At 38.2% G+C, this 21,847-nt stretch overlaps 1 protein-coding gene across 11 annotated transcripts in view; it reads right to left on the reverse strand.

Annotated features, from left to right (window-relative positions):
- The window catches only part of BRAF (B-Raf proto-oncogene, serine/threonine kinase), a 202,101-nt gene that overhangs the window by 27,396 nt on the left and 152,858 nt on the right, over positions 1–21,847 (reverse strand). For 7 of the 11 annotated variants that reach the window (XR_001443900.3, XR_013415648.1, XM_015135080.3 and 4 more), the window contains 3 exons: positions 6,528–6,574; positions 5,619–5,737; positions 1,787–1,918 (listed from right to left, as the gene is read on the reverse strand). Coding sequence is in view for 5 of the 11 variants with exons in the window: in XM_015135080.3 (XP_014990566.1) it covers positions 1,787–1,918; positions 5,619–5,737; positions 6,528–6,574 (298 nt within the window). In the remaining 6 variants the exon portion in view is untranslated. The remainder of the gene's footprint in view (positions 1–1,786; positions 1,919–5,618; positions 5,738–6,527; positions 6,575–21,847) is intronic. The other 4 variants (XR_013415652.1, XR_013415650.1, XR_013415649.1 and 1 more) reach the window with 1 other exon arrangement.

Consider the following 21,847-nt stretch of genomic DNA (forward strand, 5'->3'; position numbering starts at 1 on the left):
TTTTGGAGATAATACTTGTTTCTATATTACAATTTTATTACTGTATTAAGATAAACGTATTCACTGACAAATAAATTTCATCCAGATCTTAGGTTCATAAATTTTTATTAATTTGTAGTCTATATGATAAATCAACTGAAACTAAACTAAAAATCCATAATTCCTCCAGAAAAATATTATGTACAGGAAAAGTGAACATGGTGCAGGATGTTATGCTGTATGATCGAATTAATAAGACTATAAAAGGCAGAGGACATAAAGCTTGTAAATTAGAGACCATTTAGCTACCCCGACTGCCACTGTCAAATCAACCATTTCAGTGATATAGATCTATCACAAGTACAGTAAGAACAATGTTTCAGTTATGTTCTTTAGCTGAAATTTCAGTCCATCCTGAATCTAAGTTTCATGCAGGCTTAAAACATCAGATCCAAAGTCATGTTGTTTCACACTCAAAACTAAGACTCAACATTCTAAAGCTATGAAATAGTTAGAAAGGCCAACACTAACCAAAATTTAGTTTTATAATGAACTGGGTAGAAATGTAGCCATTTTTAAAAACCATCAAACACAGTCAAGACCACTGTTGTGTAAGGGGCATATGGTGATTCAATAAGTACACACACAAAGTACATGGTAACTTAAGAGATTATTTCTCCGATATCACAGTGAAGTGAGAAAGCTACTCAGAGTTAGCACCAAAAAGAGAGAGTTGAGCTCTTGACAAAACAGACCAAATCACTTAAATGAAGCAGTAATATTTATATACAAGAACTACCATCTCATTAGGTTGGGAAGTTATGATGAAATACCTAAAAAGTTTACGCTCTTTTTTAAAAAATTATTTAGACTGGTGATTCTCAACTTTGGTCTGTATTGGAATCACCTGGGAAACAGAAAAAAATGCAGGTGATTGGCTCCTCCCCATTTAATTAGAATCTGCACCAGTATCCCCATTTTTAAACAAAATTCCCAGGTGGTTCTGAGGCAAATCACAGCATAAAGGATAAATATTCTTTAATTAGAGTTTATGTGGTCAACTAGTGTTTTTAATATATTAACAGGGTAACTGTTGTAATCTCTCTACACACACATTCACAAACCTTTTAAAATGTAGTTATTCAAGGTAATTTTAGTAAAGACAATTCACTTTTCTTGGCCAATTTTAAAAGTCTAAGCGAGCTTACTGAGGCAGAGATAGAAAAGGCTAAGAGCTCCATGAGGCTATGTTAGTACCTTTTGGAAGGTAAGGGACAGGGAACAGGAGCTGAGGAAGGAAAGAAGTAAAAAATTACCCTCCTACTAGAATTCTCATTATAGAAAAATCAAAGCGTGATTCCTTCCATTTACCTAGTTTTAAAAATTAAAGATTTCAAGAAACCTTAGTAATTCTAAAAGAATTTAATATAAAGAAGCTCATAGCTGACTGCCTGTTCTGACAGCACAACTGTGATACAGTGAACAGTATAATGCCCAGATGCTACAGTAGCAGAGCTCATTCTTCTAACTGTGCTATGGTCAAGAAATATCCATTGTTGTATCTGTAGTTTCTAGTCAGAAAATCAGGAATTTTATTCCATTGTAACATTTATGACTGATATTCTAAGGAAAGGACTTACGTGTTGCTATTACTGCCAAAAGTATACAAACGATTTCTAAAACTGGTAACAAAAATCAAGAGTTCTATCCTTCATGCTTACCCAGAAGTTAACACTTATTTTTTACAACTACCTGGAGCCTTGTATACAGATGGTAAAATAAACACCAAGAGGTGGTAAATATTTACCTGGTCCCTGTTATTGATATTTGAATAAGGTAACTGTCCAGTCATCAATTCATACAGAACAATCCCAAATGCATATACATCTGACTGAAAGCTGTATGGATTTTTATCTTGCATTCTGATGACTTCTGGTGCCTGTTAGAACATACAAAGAAAAATATTCTAGTTAATTCTTCACTTCAACAAAGGCTGAAAAACAAGCTATTATAATTCCTAGGGTAATGCTTTTACCGTTAAAACATCTGTCTAATATGTAATCAATTCTCTTAATAGTCAAAGAAATAAAACTAAGATGAGAAAAAAACCTCTGCTCTATAAACTCAGAAAGAGACAGTATTAGCAGAGATTTTGTTACTGCATTACTAAGATTTTATAATTCAATAATTATTTAGGCAATCTCTTTCTGCACAAAATACCATCACTGCCATTTGAATTCTTCCCATGATTTACCCTATTAGAATCAGTTCCCACTTCCCATTCCTGATTCAGCAAATAAATACTAGACTTGTGGTTATAAGATGCTTAGGAGCAGCACAACTACTGTAGTAACTGTCCTAGAATTTAAGTTTCCCCATTGGTACAAACAACTTTTCTCATCTGAGGACACCTTAGAAAATAATGGTAGAATTTCAAGACTGATAAACTCAAATCCCCTTTCAAACTATGGAATCAGCATATGGTATAAACATGCCATGGATGCTTTATTAACAAAAGCAAGACAGTGGGTAGATTTAGTAAAAGATGGTATAAAGAATCTTTTGGCTGCTGCTTCTTGGGCAATGAAACAATCCTATTTGCTACATTTTTACACATTTCAGTCATTGTATTGCACAATTAGGTTTCTTATTTATATGAAATACAATAAACAGTTGGTTAAATATGAGCTTAAAAGAGTTATTCTTTCACCTTGTCTTCTGTATTGTTTCATTTGGAAGGAATCGAAATGGCAGTATATTAATGAAAAGTTTATGACAATGTCAATTTGACAGCAAAAGTGGTACTAACTCTGCAAAAATGGCTGAAAGACCTGGGACAAAATTCCTGGTTATTGGTCTGGGTAAGGCAGGCATCTCACAAGGAGAGGCAATAATGGCACTCAGCAACCGCTGCAAATGAGAATGACCCGTGGAGCCTTAAACCCCTCAACGTCCAGACTACACTCCAGTCCAATCACAGAACATATCAGAATCTGGTGGTGGGACCCAAACATTAATTAGTCTTTAAAGCTCCCCAGATGATTCTAATGTCCAACCAAAGTTGAGACCCACTGATGGAAGATCTGTGGGATGTCCTGAAGAGCACGAGAGGATGGAAGTGAAGGAGAAAGTTGATCTACTTCGCTTTGTCATACATTTTGTTCATAGTTACTTTTAGTAATACAGTACAAAATAAACCACATATAACTGTGATGTAATGAGCAAGCCAGAATACTGAGAGGCTGGTATGGCAAAGGTATAATTTTCAAAGCCTGAACCAATTTTTGTGAGAGATGAAGTAGAAATCAGATGAACTGCTTTTTTCTTTTAATTTAGTTTTATCTCACACTGTTGGTGGTAGATAGTTTGATGACAAGTTGCACGTCACCTATTTTAAGAAATGCCTGACGAATCTTCAATTTAGTGATTTAATTTGTAAAAACTCTCACAAAGGTTTCTCTCTCCTAAGATATAAATAAAACAAAGTTGAGAAGAACATTGTATATAATTCAGAGGACCACACAGCCTTAGTTATAACCAAATTCTTCTCTCCTATGATATGAATGTTCTATATTTCTGAGGGCAGTATCAACCCAGGATTGGTTTAACAATGAAGGGTGCCATTGGCTATTATTCTCTTGTCTTAAAACTCAGCATGGAAGAATACAGGTATCAACAAAAAATTAATTGTAAGAAAATATAAAACTTTATGTATAATAATCTACAAACTGTATTAATTAAGGTTTTTGAAAAAGTAAGGACAAAACTAGAGACTTGATTGAGCCTAACTCTCCCACATAGTTAAAAATTAACATACTTTAGAAGCACGTGACTATTGTTTATAGTTTTAGGTTTTGCAATTTCAGCACTTAAAATCTGTTTTCCCTCATCCTTTTAGGATACAATGCCATCGTTTTCACAAGGTGTGTATGCCTTAATAAAGGTGCCTGACATCAGATTATAGTTATTAATTTTTCTATCACAATTATAAATTAAAACAGTTAAACATGTTAAATGATGAAAAAAATCTAGCTAACTCCAATCACTGAATCTTAGAAACAGAAGGGGCACTGGAAATCTACTAGTCCAACTCAACATTTCAGATCAAGAGACTTAGAGGAGGTTAGGGTACTAGAATACTCTTCCACCTTGCCACTTGCCCTAATTCTACTTACTGTCATAAGAAATCATAGCTCAATTTAACTCTAGGTTTATTCGGACAAACTTGGGAGTCCTACCTTGGACTTCCCTTTTTGGAGACTGCTACATACAGTTTGCGGCTTTGAAAGCCCTTACAACTTTTCTGTTTCCAGCAGGGTGCCCGAAAGTCTCAGTGCAGATTAAGTTATTTAAAGCTTAGAATTACACTAAGACTTTTGGGAAAGCCTGTATTCAGCTTAGAGCTGTGGTTTTCAAACTTTTTGGTCTCAGGACTCTTTCACTCTTAAAAATTATTGAGGACACTAAAGCACTTTTCTTTATGTGGATTGTATCTGTGGATATTTATCATTAAAATTTAATGGAGAAATTAAACTATTAATTCATTTAACTACTAAAATAATAACAAGCAGATGTTAACACAGATCATTCATTTTAAATGAAAAATAACTATTATCAAAAACAAAAAAAAAGTTTAGTAAGAATAGTAGTACAATTATCCTCCTTTTATGGTTTAGAGATTGGGTCTCACTATGTTGAGCAGGCCAGTCAACTTCTAGGATCAAATGATCCTCCTGCCCCAGCCTCCCAAATAGCTGGAACTATGGGCTTGAGCCACCATGCCTGGCCTGTGATTCTCTTCAATGTCTGACTTAACAGAAGCCAGCTGGATTCTCATATTTGCTTTTGCACTCAATCTGTTGCGATGTGTTGTTTTGGTTGAATGATACAAAGACAATCTTGTCTCACAAAGGGAAGATCTTGTGGGCCCTCTAAAACGCTGTGAGGGACCCTTTTAAGAATGCTGTTTTAGGGAATGATTCATATGACTGAACTTTCCACAGCTTGCTGCAACTGCACAGAAGTTTTAGTTCCCTTCTTTTAGAACTTCTCTTTCTTCTTTTTCACAAAGCAAAAAACAGGAAGAAAGAAAGAGAAAGAAAGAGCTATGCAAGACAGCACAAGGCTGTTAATCTACCTCTCTTTTTTTTGGTCTTTCCTCTTCCAGCTGCCCCATAATTATGAGACTCTTTCTAGTCTAAAGGAAGTAACTTTCCAAATTAGGCTTAAATAAGATTGTGAAACAGCTTCTCTGTTAAAAGGAGTAGTTTTCTTAGCAAAACCATAATAATGGCTGTAGATCACACCTGCCTTAAATTGCATACCTGTTTTTTTTCAACAGGATACACAGAACATTTTGAACACAAAATACTTTAAATAATTTTGAATAAAATATGAAACACTGTTTATAAGACATATATTTTTGTTTGAGATACACTGAAATTGGTTTCAAAATACTCTTTTTAAGGGTAAAGAAAAAAGTTAAAAAATCTATTTACATGAAAAATAAGAACATTGATTTTTGTGAATACTGGGGACTATGAAAATACTATAGGTTAAACCTTCAATGACTCTCTAGTAACTCAGCAGCATCTCAGGGCCAAAAATTTAATCAGTGGAAAAATAGCCTCAATTCTTACCATCCACAAAATGGATCCAGACAACTGTTCAAACTGATGGGACCCACTCCATCGAGATTTCACTGTAGCTAGACCAAAATCACCTATTTTTACTGTGAGGTCTTCATGAAGAAATATATCTGAGGTGCAGTAAGTAAAGGAAAACAGTAGATCTCATTTTCCTATCAGAGCAAGCATTATGAAGATTTTAGGTAAGAGATCTAATTTCTATAATTCTGTAATATAATATTCTTTAAAACACAGTACTTCATCTTTCCTCTTAAAGTCAGTAAGTATGTCTAAAACAATGATTAGTTCTATTTAGCCTATAAAACCTGCTTTTAAGATTTTGGGGGCTTGAAATGTGCTAGGATGAGGTGAGATGCTTTCCTAAGTTTATGGGAGAACCTGAAACTTTCCCATTAGAGTTTAGCAATGTAGGAACAGATATTCTCTTGGCACTCCTGGGCAAGCTGTACAGGCTCTTCGTTGGAATGAAGACGCTGCAGATAGTATCTTAGTCTGCACTTAGGGAAGAAGAAATACTATGTTTTTCTCACCTCGTTGTTATATAATTTAGAGCCTTCAGTTATATCTCAACTACCACTGAGCAAGGTCAGAGGTCTGAAAGGGACTAACAGTTACAAAACTATCAGTTTTATAGTGCTGATAAAATGTAAGCAAGCAATAAAAAAATCCTACTATTGTAAAGACTTCTGACAGATTTTCTTGTAATGTTCAGTTGTCAAGAAACCAAAAGCAGGCTGTGGTATCCTGCTCTCCTATACACGCATGCATAATTCTTTGTTAATTCTCTTTACAGTATATCGAACTTAGCATGAAAACTGTTTTTACATAATGTGAAGACAAAGTGCAGAAGAAAAAGTCAGGATGTTTTCAAACTTCGCAGACAAATTTCAGGAAGGATACTATTACTCTTGAGGTCTCTGTGGATGATTGACTTGGCGTGTAAGTAACTGAAAAACAAAACATCATTTTAACCTGAGTAGGGCTAAAGGACTCTGGCCTCAAAATCTATAGAACATACTTAGGGGTGTAAAGACTTATTTAGAATCATGATACAATTGAAAATTGTACATTGTGATAAACCCTTCACAGAATATCAAAACAGACTATAAATGAATTTAAGATTATGGAAACATATCACTATAATGGTACAGTCGAAATCTTGTTTTCTATTAGAAGACTTTGCTTTATCTTTTACTAGTTACCAATACAAACCTTTCACTCCAGTCAAGCCTATTTATCCATGTCCCTTAAATATACCTTGATACTTAATTCCACCACTGCGTTCAATGCTCCCCTCCTACACCCAACCCTCCAAGTCAGCTTTCGTTCTATTTTCCACCTATTCATATCCATCCTTTAAAACTGAATACAAATTCTAACTCCTGAGTGAAGCTTTCCCATGACTAACCCAACTGAAAGTGATCTTTCACTGTTCACCTTATACAGTAATTATCATAATAATGGCTTCATTCACGTGTTTTTTCAATGTGCCTATGTTCACTTCTATTTGGAATGTAAACTACTAGAACTAGAACATGCAGTTTGGTAATTAAAACTATTTTTAAAGGTAGTTGTCATATACTCTTAATCTTCTTAAAACTAGTGAGGAGCAAATTTTCTCTAAAATGGCCATAGTGGGTCTGTTTTAGAGTCAATGATAACTTTAAAATCATCTATGTTACCCCTAAAAACTGCTTTAGCTACATTCATTGAAGTAAAAGGCAGCGTTGTTGTCGTTTTGTTTTTTCTTTTGGAGACAAAGTCTTGCTGTATCACCCAGGCTGGAGTGTAGTGGCATGACCTTGGCTCACTGCAACCTCCACCTCCTGGGCTCAAGCGATCCTCCTGTCTCAGAAGGGCTGTGTCTTGTTTATTTCTTTGTATACCCAGTGCCTAGAACAGTGCCTGGTATGTGTGGCAAGTATTCAATACATGTCTATTGAATCAACTACAACAAGATGCATATAATGTGCTAGTCAAGGTTATTTTTCTTAATTGAATACTGGAAAGAATAGATATATGACACTTCTGAAATCTGACAATGATCATTAGACACTTTTACCTTAAAATGAGAATTTAAAATCCAAATGGTATAATCAAAATCATGCAATGAACACTGTTAAAAATGGAAGATTTGCAAATAACCACAATTATTTATGCTTTCTCATCTTCATTTAAACTTCCTCATTCTTCCCAACATCAAAATTTTAAGAGTATTTTCTAGATAAAATTTTCATTTCAAATTACTATTTATCTAAAGTAATCCCTTCTCCAATTACTATTTCATATCACAGTTTATGTTCTTCATAGCATTTACTACAATTGAAAATTATCAGCCGGGCGCGGTGGCTCATGCCTGTAATCCCAGCACTTTGGGAGGCCGAGGTGGGTGGATCACCAGGTCAGGAGATCAAGACCATGGTGAAACCCCATCTTTAAAAATACAAAAAATTAGCCGGGCGCGGTAGCGGGTGCCTGTAGTCCCAGCTACTCAGGAGGCTGAGGCAGGAGAATGGCGTGAACCCGGGAGGCGGAGCTTGCAGTGAGCCGAGATCGCGCCACTGCACTCCAGCCTGGGTGACAGAGCGAGACTCCCTCTCAAAAAAAAAAAAAAAAAAAAAAAAGAAAATTATCTTGTCAGGACTTTAGGCTCAGTATTCTATATCACATTGTCACTCTTTCATTGAAAGAAAATGTGATGTCAGTTATAGGTCTCACTGCTTACAAAATTCTGCAGTGACATACAAAGTTAAAAACTTGTGGAAATAAATGGGCCTCAATGAAAGCTTTAAGATGGTGAGATCTTATCTCCATTAGAAAGAAAGGGGGATAAACGATGATGGTGTCGGTTGGCAGAGCTCGGTCCTGCACTCAGAGAGACCTGGGATCTAGTATACAGCAAAGGTGTTGGTCTTTGAAAGGAGGTTCTTTTTCCTGCAAGACTTAAAAACAAAAACAAATGGGCTTCAACCGTATGAAAACAGAGAGGCATGCTGAAGTTAAAAGAGGGGAAGATAAAGGTGTTCTCCATGGGATGGTGTTAATCCTTTCAACAAATTTAATGCGAAGGAATATAGCAAGAATAAAGTAGATAGAAAAGTAACTGGGGAGAGTGAGGAGAGAAATTTTCTGACCATGAAAGTACTGGATAATTAACAAGATACAAATGTAATTGGGGAACTACTGATATAACCAGCATAGAAGTTGTATAGAATAAACCTGTTATAGGCCAAGTTGCATAAAAATACAACCTGAAATAACACCACTTTATACCTGTGTAATCCTTTATAACTGCTTTCTTAATTTTTATCTCATTGACTAATTCTCTTTCTGTAATCCTTCTGTAACAAAAGCAGCAAAGAGTAGAAGTCCAGGTCTGCAGAATGAAAGGCTGGAAGGAAAAGGGAGTCTAATTCTCCAGCTAGAGAAATGGGATGAGACAACCCAATCCCTACATAAGATAATGTTTCACAGTAATCACTACCCCAGATAATTCTAAATAGGCGGACACTAAAACATAATTTCCTAAGCACCACCCAGTTCAATGGAAAATGCCAAACAAACAAACAAACAAACAAACAAAAACACACACAGAAAACAAAAATCTCACATAACTGTTTGTGGGGTAAGGAAGGGACAAGAATAGATCAACTTTACTTTGCCATAGATGACACAGAAGTCAATCCCTTAATTAAGATAATTAGATTGGACCTCCCTCTTTCCTTGGTAAGATGTTAAGGAGAGCATTACAGGTTTACAAAAGTACTAGGAAAGAACAAACATGTTATCAACCAAAGGAACAACACATTCTCTTGATAGGTTTCTCTTAACAGTCTCATTCCTTGAAGAAAAAGTGTCCAGCTACAGAACCACTTAATCTTAGAGCTACAAAATCATCTGGTAAAATTTCTCACACTACTTCAAGCTCTTATCCAAGATTCAGCTTTTCCACATTCTTACAGAGCATAATGTGGTGCCCCAAATTAAAAGCAATACTTCAGATCGGATCTAACCAACACAAACTATGGTGAGATCCTCGTCTTCATCTCCCTCATGGTGGGCATACAACATTAAATCAGACATTATTGTGATTGTTATGGCAGCCAAAGTCATGCTACTGAGTCCAATTAAAATATATTCAATTACATGCTTCCTGCGAATGGGTCAAAATTTATGCCAATAAATAGAATTAAAAAAAAAAGGGGGGCACAAAAAGAATTATATTCAATTACAATCCCAGCAATTCAAGCAAATCCTTGAATTGCTCCTATAAAATATTTTCCTTATCTTATACTTTAGCTGGGACTACAGGCGCTTGCCACCATGCCCAGCTAATTTTTGTATTTTTAGTAGAGATGGAGTTTCACCATGTTGGCTAGGATGGGCTTGATCTCTTGACCTCGTGATCTGCCTGCATCAGCCTCCCAAAGTGCTGGGATTACAGGCTTGAGCCACCATGTCCGGCCTCAGGATTTTTAATTTTGTAGACATGGTCTATAATTTCAGACTAAAACTTTAGCTTTCACTAAAAAAATCAGTTTTTTTCTTGGCTGCTTCATTTTTCTTTAATAAAACACAGGTTATTTTTATTTTCTTGTTTCAAGAGTCTTATGTGAGAGCTGAAAAAAGGGAGATTTTTAAAGATCAGCATGCTAATAATTCTTCACATAAGTTACTTCTAAATATGTAATTATATTCAAGAGAGGACTGAGGATAGGAATCTCATTCTAGTTTGCTGTCTTCAGGTATGGTCATTCATCCAGTATGAACCCAGTCAAATCCTGTCATTCATGTTACATCTCTTGATCTTATCCTTTAGAAAACCACAGGAGATTATCATTAAAAGGCCTATTGATAATATTGCTATGCCATTTGGCTAATTTATCAGCTTAGCTTATTTGTAAAAGCCACCAGTGTCTCTCACTTAAGTCTGCTGCTATTTTCAAGTATTTTAAACTATTGGTAAAACACAGAACTGACCTACTTAGCCATTTGCATGTCAGCCCTCTTTCACCTAATACTGCACCATTTTACAAAGGTTCATCAGACTTTAGGCAGCAAGATGAGTCTCTCCTTGGGTGACCACCTGGACTGGTAGGTGTGATAGTGCTGACAGTGTCAAATTACAGTCTTCCTTATACTTTGATGCCCTCTGCTCCCTTATTACAACCCTGGAAAGTAAGATTAATGAGAACGGCATTCTGTTACTTCTCTGTAGTCAGTAATCATTTATCAATTTAAAAATAATTAAAATCTCCAATAGGTAAAGTTCACATATTTTAAAGTTGTGCTCCATAGTGGCCTAAATTCTATTCTTACCCTGATTTCTTAGTTTCCTTTTTTTTTTTTTGAGACAGGGTGTTGTTCTCCTGCCCAGGTAGGAGTACAGTGGCATCATCACAGCTCACTGCAGCCTCAACCTCCTGGGCTCAAGAGATCTACCCAACTCAGCATCTTGTGTAGCTGGGACTACAGGTGGGCACCATCATGCCTGGATAATTAAAAAACTGTTTTGTATAGATGGGTCTCACTATGTTGCCCAGGCTGGTCTTGAACTCCTGGGCTCAAGCCATCCTCCCACCTTGGCCTCCTAAAGTGATGGAATTACAGGTGTAAGCCATCAGGTATTTTTCACTTTTAAAAACTGAAATTTACTGAGGTACAATTTACATACAAGATGCACCCATTTTACATGAACAGTTTTGTTTTTTTTTTAAATTTATTTATTATTATTATACTTTAAGTTGTAGGGTACATGTGCATAACGTGCAGGTTTGTTACATATGTATACTTGTGCCATGTTGGTGTGCTGCACCCATCAACTCGTCATTTACATCAGGTATAACTCCCAATGCAATCCCTCCCCCCTCCCCCCTCCCCATGATAGGCCCCGGTGTGTGATGTTCCCCTTCCTGAGTCCAAACATGAACAGTTTTAAAAGTTTCAACAGACACATACACTTGTGTAATGACCAGTCACAATCAACATAAAAAATATCCATCACCCCAGAAAGTTTCTTCATACATTTTTGCAATTAATAACATCCCCTTAGGCTTGGGCAACCATTGATAATGACTTCTGTCACTACAGATTAATTTTGCCTTTTCTCAAATTTCACATAAACAGAATCATCTGGCTTCTTTTGCTCAGCATAACAATTCTGAGATTCACACACTGGCTGCATGCAGTGTTACAGGGTATGGGTACATCACAACCTATCTATTTACTTATTGGACATTGTGTTGTTCCTAGTTTGTGGCAAATATGAAGAAGATGCTGTATTCATATACAAGTCTTTGTTGGTGACTGATGGTTTCATTTCTTTTGGGTAATTAGGTAGGATTAGAATTGCACAAATGGTAAATTTAACTTTAAAAGAAACTGCCAACCTGATCCCTAAAATGGCTGTATCATTTAAAATCTTTACCAGCAATGTATGAGAGTTCCAGTTGTTCTTCATCCTTGAAAATACTTTGTATTGCTGGTTCTGATTATAGATTATTTATTTTTTTATTTATTTAAGACGGAGTTTTGCCCTTGTCGCCCAGGCTAGAGTGCAATGGTACAATCTTGGCTCACTGCAACTTCTGTGATTTTCCTGCCTCAGCCTCCCAAGTAGCTGGGATTACAGGCATGTACCACCACACCCGGCTAATTTTGTATTTTTAGTAGAGATGAGGCTTCACCATTTTGGTCAGGCTGGTCTTGAACTCCTGACCTCAAGTGATCCATCTGCCTTGGCCTCCCAAACTGCTGGGATTAGAGGCGTGAGCCACCGCACCCGGCCCTGATTATAGGTATTTTAAATGACTTGTTAAACCATGAAACGCCAAAGTAGAGGAGGAACCAGCTGAGGAGTAGAGAGTGAGTAGAAGGATAATCAGGAGAATATGCTTGAAAGCAGTGTTTCTCACACTTTAATATGGACACAAATCATTTGGGGATCTTGTTAAAATGCAGTCTTTGATTCAGGTCTAGGGTGGTATCTAAAACTTAGCATTTCTAAAAGGCTTCCAGGTGGTCCAGATGCTATTCAGACCACATTCTGAGCAGCAAGAAACTAAGAACACAAACAAGGCATTAAGAACCTGTTTCATGAAGAAGAGTGATCAACTGTATCAGATGTTTCTGACAGGTCAAATAAACTGTGGACTGAGAATTTTACTGCTGGATCTAGCAACACAGAGGCCATCAGTAACTATCGTATTAAGATGCTGTTTCCTGGCTAGGCAACCATGATCCACTTTGGGATGACGAGATTGGGCAGACCACTTGAGGTCAGGAGTTCCAGACCAGCCTGGCCAACATAGTGAAACCCTGTCTCTACTAAACATACAAAAATTAGCTATGTGTAGTGGTGTGCACCTATATAATCCCAGCTACTTGGGAGACTAAGGCAGGAGAATCACTTGAACCCGGGAGGCAGAGGTTGTAATGAGCCAAGATCACGCCATTGTACTCCAGCCTGAGCGACAGACTGAAACTGTCTTGAGGGGGAAAAAAAAAAAAAAAGATGTTTCCTGGAGCAGCAGGGGCAAAAGCCTGGCTTAAGTGGGGTCCAAGACAAAAAGGAAGGAGAGCAATTAGAGAGTGAATACCAATAAGTCTTTTGAGAAGTTTTACTGTCGAAGGAAGAAGAGGAAGGAAGTAATAACTGAAGAGGGAAGCAGGATTAAGGGAGGGACCCCACAAGTTTTTTTAATGAAAATAATAAACATACAGAAAAACTGAAAGAATACCCATACATCTTCCACGTAGATTCCATAACTGTCAACATTCTGTCAAATGTGCGTAAGAAAGATGTTTTATTATTATTTTTTAAATTATTTTTTTTGAGACAGGGTTTCACTCTGTCGCCCAGGCTGTAGTGCAGTGGTACAATCTCTGCTCATTGCAACCTCAGCCTCCCAAGTAGCTGGGACCACTGACATACACCACCACATCTGGATAATTCTTGTATTTTTTATAGAGACAGGGTTTTGCCATGTTGCCTAGGGTGGTCTTGAACTCCTGGGCTCAAGTGATCCACCCGCCTCAGTCTCCTAAAGTGCTTGGATTACAAGCGTAAGCCACCACACCTGGCCTATTTTTAAATTTTACTTTAGTTTTTTGAGACAAGGACTCACTCTGTTACCCAGGCTGGTCTCCAACTCCTGGGCTCAAGTGATCTTCCCACCTCAGGTTCCCAAAGTGCTGGGATTACAGGCGTGAACCACTGCACTTGGTGAAAGATGTTTTATTTATTTATTTTTGAGACAGAGTCTTGTTCTGTCACCCAAGCTGGAATGCAGTGGCACGATCTTAACTCTCTGCAGCCTCGTCTTCCTAGGTTCTAGAGATCCTCCTGTCTCAGCCTCCATAGTAGCTGGGACCACAGGCACAGACCACCACGTCTGGCTAATTTTTGTATTTTTTGGTAGAGATGGGTTCCACTATGTTGCCCAGGCTGATCCTGAACTCCTGAGCTCCAGCAATCCACCCGCCTCAGCTTCTCAAAGTATTGGGATTACAGGCGTGAACCACCGCGCCCAGCCAAAATATGTTTTAAAATAGGAGATAATTCAGTAGGAAAGGAAAAACTGATGATGAACAAGATAGGAGATTTACTCAAAAGATGTCTGTGGGTTAGGGGTAAGGGGTTGGAATCTAGTGTACAAATGGAGGGACTGCCTTTTACTAGCGATAAGGCAGAAGAACCCGGTATGAATGCAGGCAGGTGGGTAGATGTCATAACGGTTACTTCCAACTTTCTGAAAGAGATGGCAAGCAATGTCATCGCTGACTTCTTGAAGAAGAGGTTTTAGAGGCTTAAGGATATGAGGTTTTGAGGAGGTATGCCAGTGTCTAAAAGACGACAGTGAATGAACTAGGAAACTGAAAGTATAACTGCTCTATAACATTAAGGGTCTACTTGAGGTTTTCAAAGGGACTGAATAAGTTGGGGAAGCAACATGCTTTAATGGTTAAAGGAATACACTCTGGAGCCGAAGTACCTGGGGCAAGTTACTTGCCCCTTCCACAACCAGGTTTCTTCATCTGTAAAACAAGGATATAATAAAAGCTGCTACTTCACAGGGTTGTTGAGGAGTAAATGAGATAATGTATATAAAGTACACAGAATGTCTGACACATAGTAAGTGCATATCATTGCTAAATACATTAGAGTATATTTTTAAAAAACCCCACAGAACACAGTTGGTATAAAGGAAAGGGGGAGACAGTGAGTTAACAGTATGTAGCAAAGCTGGTATCAGAATATTTATTGACCAGTAGAGATATTTAAGAGCAAAAAAAGCAAACCCAGTATGATTTAAAACAACAAGAAACCATTGTGTATAGTATTAAAACACATCAATCTGAAAGGATACACAATACACATCAAAATATTAATGGCAGTTATCTCTTGATGGTGGATTACTGGTGCTTTTCATTTATGTTAATATTTTCTGAATTTCCTATAATGATTACATATTTCTTCATAACATGTTTTATTTTGAAATATTAAAAAACTGCAGTAGCAAAGGATAATGTCACTCATATTCTTACCATAATCAGACCCGTTACAACTTTTATACATTTATCTCCTGCTACAGTTTGAATATGGTTTGTCCCCACAAACTCATGTGGAGGCTTGGCCCCAGTGTAATGGTGTTGAGAGTTGGTGGGACCTTCAAGAGGCATTTGGGTCTGGGTCATGAGGGATGCTCTCCTGAAAGCAGGAGTCACTGACTTCTTTTCTTCTTTGAGTCAGGGTCTCACTCTGTCACCCAGGTTGGAGTGCAGTGGACTCAACCACGGCTCACTGTAGCCTCAAAATTCTAGGCTCAAGTGATCCTCCTGCCTCAGCCTCCAGAGTATCTGGGGCTACAGGAGTGTGCTACCATGCCTGGCTAATTAAAAAACTTTTTTCTGTAGAGATGTCTTACCATGTTGCCCAGGCTGGTCTCAAACTCCTGGGCTCAAGCAATCCTCCCTCCTCAGCCTGCCAATATGCTAGTATTACAGGCATGAGCCACCACATCTGGCCAGGAATGACTTCTACAGTTACTGTGAGAGAGGGTTGTTATAGAGAGAGGTCCTCCCTTGTGTTCTGCTCCTTTTGCGTGTGCCCACTTCCCCTTCTGATTCTCCACTATGTTACCATGCAGTAGGAAAGCCCTCACCAGAAGCCCAGCAGATGTTAGCACCAATGCCCTTGGACTTCCCAGCCTCTAGGACTATGAGAAATAAGTTTCTTTTTGCAGAAAAGAATAAATTACCCAGCCTCAGGTATTGTTATAGCAACAGAAAATGGACTAAAACACTTCCAGTCTTTTTTTTTTTTTTGAGACAGAATCTTCCTCTGTCACCCAGGCTGGAGTGCAGTGGTGCCACCTTGGCTCACTGCAACCTCCGCCTCCCGGGTTCAAGCAATACTGCTGCCTCAGCCTCCAGAGTAACTGGGATTACAGGCACCTGCCACCATGCCCAGCTAATTTTTTGTATTTTTAGTAGAGATGGTGTTTCACCATGTTGGCCAGGCTGGTCTCGAACTCCTGACCTCAAGTGATCCACTCGCCTCAGCTTCCCAAGGTGCTGGAATTACAGGCGTGAGCCACTGCGCTTGGCCACCTCCAGTCTTTTTTCAAAGTTTATACTTGATTCCTGGAGATAAACACTATGTTACTTGATCTTTGCTTTCTAATCCTTATTTCAGTACTTTTACATACATACATATATACCACTTTTTAAAGCCCAAATATAAAAAATGTTCTGCTTAAAAATTTTTAAGTGGTCTCATGCAGCAGCTTGCTTTTCTCACTTAACATTAATATTTTAAAGCTTTATGTTGATACCTATATAATCCATTTTTTACTACTATATATGATTCTACTGCACATAAGTGCCAATATGTTATTTATCAAGTCTTCTCCTGATGAACATGTTTCCAATTTTTCAATAACTTTTTCTTTTTTAAAAAAATTTCCTTAAAATAATGTTTTAAGTTTTATGTAGAGTCAGGGTCTCATAGTGTCGTCCAGGCTGGTCTCAAACTCCTGGTCTCAAGTGATCCTATTACCCTAGTCTTCCAAAGTGCTGGGATTAGATGCATAAGCCACTGCATCCAGACCAATTTTTCACTATTATATGATTTCCTATAATATACCTCTTTCTGTATACGTGACTCGGAACGAAAGCTAATATTTCTTGGGGTTAGAACAAGCATTTTTCTATTTTAACAGATACTTCCAGAATGCCCTTAAGGTGGTTGGTTGCATCAGAAATGTCCCGGGAAGCAATTCCTCTAATCCTATGAACATTTGATCTTATCAGAACTCAGGCATTTTGCCAATTCCAGTGGGTGGAAAGTGGTACTTTTTTGTTTTACCTTGCATTTTCTGATTATTATTATTATCAGCACCCTATTATTATTTTTACCCACCAGAAAATTATGTTCACTATAATTAAATATTCTTTGGTCACTTAGAATTATCAATCACTAATACATGTTCACCATTTTTTCAGCTTTAATTAATCCTTCTATCTTCAACTGGGTTCATTTATGAGTAAAAGGTGCATGCTCATCATTATTTAAAACAAAGTAAATTGTAAGGATTTATCTCCAAATTATTTTTAATCATCTTATTTTGAGAATATAATGCTCCTGTAAATATATCAATAGGCTGTAACTTTTCTATGTGCCTCTTTAATACTTAATTTTCTGATAAAGTTAAATTCAAAATTATACCATGAATATTATACTGAAATTATAAGGCCTGCAAAAAAAAAAGAAAAAGAAAAAGAAAAAAAAGGCATGATGTACTGACCATTCCTGGAATTTCTTTAGTAACAGTATTCTTAAGATACCTGGGTCCTTGGGATGAATCAATGACTGGCAGGTGAAAAGATGATAAAACAGGCCAGGTGCAGTGACTCACACCTATAATCCCAGCACTTTGGGAGGTCGAGGCAGGTGGATCACTTGAACTCCTGAACCAGCCTGGCCAACATGGTGAAACCCCGTTTACTAAAAATACAAATTGAGCAGGGCATGATGGTGGGCGTCTGTAATCCCAGTTGTACTCGGGAGGCTGAGGCAGGAGAATCGCTTGAACCTGGGAGGTGGAGGTTTCAGTGAGCCAAGACTGTGCCATTGCACTGCAGCCTGGGTGACAGAGTGAGACTCCATCTCAATAAAAACAAAAAACAAGATGATGATGAAACATACTTTACCAACCCTTATTCCTCAGAGTGAGTTTATAATTATCTACCATTAGAATAGCTCTGCTCCGTTTCAGGTAAACCTTGGAATCAGAAATAGTTTTTCACTGAGGTACAAATGGAAGACAGAACCACACAGGAAAAATGTTACCTATCCATTTTTTGCTTATATTCTGTAATCCAATAGAGGTGACACATTTGAAAGTCCTAATGATTCAAATTTTCTAAGTATTCTTATTTATTTTTGAGACAGGGTCTTGCTCTGTCATCCAGGGTGGAGTGTAGTGGCATGATCATGGCTCACTGCAGCCTCGACTTCCTGGGCTCAAGTGATCCCCCCACCTCAGCCTCCCAAGTAGCTGAGAACACAGGCACACACCACCACATCCGGCTAATTTTTGTATTTTGTGTTAAGACAGGGTTTTGTCGTGTTATCCAGGCTGGTCTTGAACTCCTGGACTCAGGCAATACTCCTGCCTTGGCCTCACAAAGTGCTGGGATTACAGGTGTGAGACACGGTGCCTAGACTAACTTTTCTAATTATTATTATTATTATTTCTTAAGACGGAGTCTCGCTCTGTCGCCCAGGCTGGAATGCAGTGGCGCAATCTCGGCTCACTGCAAGCTCCGCCTGCTGGGTTCACGCCATTCTCCTGCCTCAGCCTCCCGAGTAGCTGGGACTACAGGCGCCCACCACCTCGCCCGGCTAGTTTTTTTTTGTATTTTTTAGTAGAGACGGGGTTTCACCGTGTTAGCCAGGATGGTCTCGATCTCCTGACCTTGTGATCCGCCCGTCTCAGCCCCCCAAAGTGCTGGGATTACAGGCTTGAGCCACCGCACCCGGCCTAACTTTTCTAATTATTAAAGGTTTTATACTGTGAGTTAACTGCAACCCTACCACTTTATAAAATGAATCTGTTTGTTCCTATTCTGCTTATATCCAGAGACTTTAGAATTAATTTTGGTGAGTAGTCAGAAAAGATCACTTTCAACACAGGGCAGGCTATTCTGAAATAAAGGCTTTGCAAAAGTACATTATTAAGAGGCTATTTAAATACCCTATAGCTTTATTGTTTAGCTATAGACTGTATCTGGCTTGGTCAGTCCTTTGTGAGATGATGCTGGTCAGGGAAGAGGATATAGACATGAAGAGTTGAAAGGAGGCACAGTAAGAAGGTGGCTGTGATGGCCACAGAGAATTACCATCTGTGCTCAGGGTAGAGCCAGGGGACAGGAAGAAAGAGAGCTGGAGGGAGCTAAGAAGCAATATTAATTACCCAAGCAGGCTTCTAACTCGGAGTAACTTCTGGGATAATTCCAAAACAAAGCCCTCAGTCTGAAACTATGGTTGGCATTCTAGATGAACAAGTATTGGAAATAGGGAGGAAAAATGAGGTATGTAAGGAATTCCATCTGTGTCATTTGATCCATGGGAATATATAGGGGGAAACTAAAACAGAGAACCAAACATGAGGCTGAAATGGGTGACCAGAAGTCAAAAGATACGTTAAAATCTGTTACAAAATCAGCAGCAACAGTTAGGACTTGAAGAACCAGTTCATGACTCCTAGGACCATTCTGTTTGTTCTAACATCTGTCAGCCTGATACCTTAGAACAGACTGTTCTACAACAACAACAACAACAAAGTTCAATCAAATGTACTGAAAATAGGCTGGGCCTGGTGGCTTACATCTGTAGTCCCAGCACTGTGGGAGGCGGAAGCAGTGGCTCTCTTGAGCCCAGGAGTTTGAGACCAGCCTGGGCAACATGGTGAAACTCCGTCTCTACAAAAAATACAAAAACATGAGCCGGGTATGATGGTGCACCCTTGTAGTCCCAGCTACTAGGGAGACTGAAGTGGGAGGATCACTTGAGGCAGAGGTTGCAGTGAGCTGAGATTGTGTTGCTGCACTCCAGCCTGTCCAGCCTGGGTGACAGAGGAGGGAGACTCTGTCTCAAAATTTTAAAAAAGTAGTGAAAATAGTGTGCTTTAGTCATTGACAGTAGAGAAGAAAACAGGAATACACACTTCAAGACTCATTGATGCAATCCGGTTATGTGTTCCAATTAATTATATACATTTTATGTAACTTGGTTTATAAAAAGTTTACCTAAGTGTCCCTTCTGAATTATGTTGCATAATATAGAAATTTAATATTAAACCATATAGTGTTTAAAATAATAGTTTTAAAACTTTTTTTGCTAAACACCCCTTAAAAGATTCTGAGAAACTACATAACTCCTTTTAAATTAACATTTAAAAGTTATGTTTAAATAACTGTAAAGGATATAATTTCCAGTGTACTGTAAATGTCAACATTTTAGCATTTTGTTGCTGTTATATGAATGTTCCTTAGAAAACCTCTGTTTCTGTTTAATGGATATAAAGTTATCTTCTCTCCCTCTGAGAAAACCGATAGGTTTTTTGGAGGTGGGATGAGGTGGGGGAGAGAGAATCTTGCATTGTATGTGTTTCTCCCAGTGCCTATTTTTCTCTATGTGTTTTACAGTCTCCTTATTTGCGTAAGACTTCCCCACCAATATCTAGTTATCCAGCGATACTCTTATTCAGACTAAGTGAGGGACTTACAAGCTGCTTGGAGGCTTTGATCATACAGATTTGTTTGCTATTTTTGAACTGTACAGTAATCTAGGTGGAATCTCTGATGTCACTTTCTTTGGGTCTTTCCTCTTGAGCTGGTAAAATTCACCCAAGACTCCTCGAATCTCCTGCAGGAAGAGTAAGGTTTGGCTGCTAGCATGTTGGGAATCAAATAAAAAGAGAGGGCTGGGGAAATCTCCCTTCATCATTTAGTAAGCACATAGTCATCAAATCCCCATGTTTTGGGAAAGATATCCACGTCCTAGACATAGATTAGGGTCTCCCAGTCCAGAGATGTTTACTTTCCCCTCTAACTTCCAGTCTACTGCTAGGATAGGGATGGAGCAGTTACCTGGTGAGTAAGAGAACAGATTTAGAGAAATAACAGCTTTTCAAACAGGCCTTTCATTTTAACCCTTTCGTCCCTGAGACAGTGATATTGCCAATTCCTGAGAATTGAGGATTCTATGGTATAAACCAGGTTGGCTTTAATTTCCCCACTGCCAACTGATCATTTAGCCTTTTGGGGTCTAAGTCCATGATCACTTCTCCACTTGCTTTCCAGCTTTCAAAATGTTGCTGATACTGTCTCCTTCCTCTCTGTTATCCCCATCCTTATGTGTCTATGCTTTAAAAAAAATTCCTTTATTATAGTTTTAGTGGAGTTCCAGGAAGGAGCAAAAATCTGTCACCTTAATCTGAAACCCACATAGCCCTGTTAATAAGAGGAGTTTCAACTTGCCAAATCCTTCAGAAACTGATGATGTGTCAGTACATTTAACCAGTTGTATGTTATCATCTTACAAGACAAAACTAAAAGGGAAAAGAAACTGTATCTTCCTTCGTTAATTTTAAACCGCTACTAAAAAGTATACTCTGCTGGAGGGCTTAAAACTTGGAATTAATAGTTTTTCAGTTACTAAAATCTAGGATAAACTGAATGGAATGATCTATGTTCATACTATCGTACACTCATTGCATCATGTTAAACTGTGAGATCTATTTAAAAACACAAAGTGTTTCAGAGTAGATGACTGTAAAATTTACACTGATAATCTCAAACTGTAAAGTGATATTTTCAAAATATATCACCTCTTCACTGACTGTTCTTCAGACTGAAGCACTATTCCAATTTGATAATGTACTTCTTTACTGTCACTTCTTGTCTTAATCCACTCACCTCGGCCTCCCAAAGTGCTGGGTTTACAGGAATGAGCCACTACACCCAGCCTGTTTGTTTTGGGACAGGGTCTTGCTCTGTTGCCCAGGCTGGAGTGCAGTGGCACAATCACGACTCCTTGCATCCTCACACTCCTGCGCTCAAGTGATCTTCCCACCTCAGCCTACTGAGTAGCTAGGACTACAGGCAAGTGCCACCACACCTGGCTAAATTTCTTATTTTTTACAGAGACAAGG

This window comes from Macaca mulatta, chromosome 3 (genome assembly GCF_049350105.2).
Source record: "Macaca mulatta isolate MMU2019108-1 chromosome 3, T2T-MMU8v2.0, whole genome shotgun sequence".
Lineage (NCBI taxonomy): Eukaryota > Metazoa > Chordata > Mammalia > Primates > Cercopithecidae > Macaca > Macaca mulatta.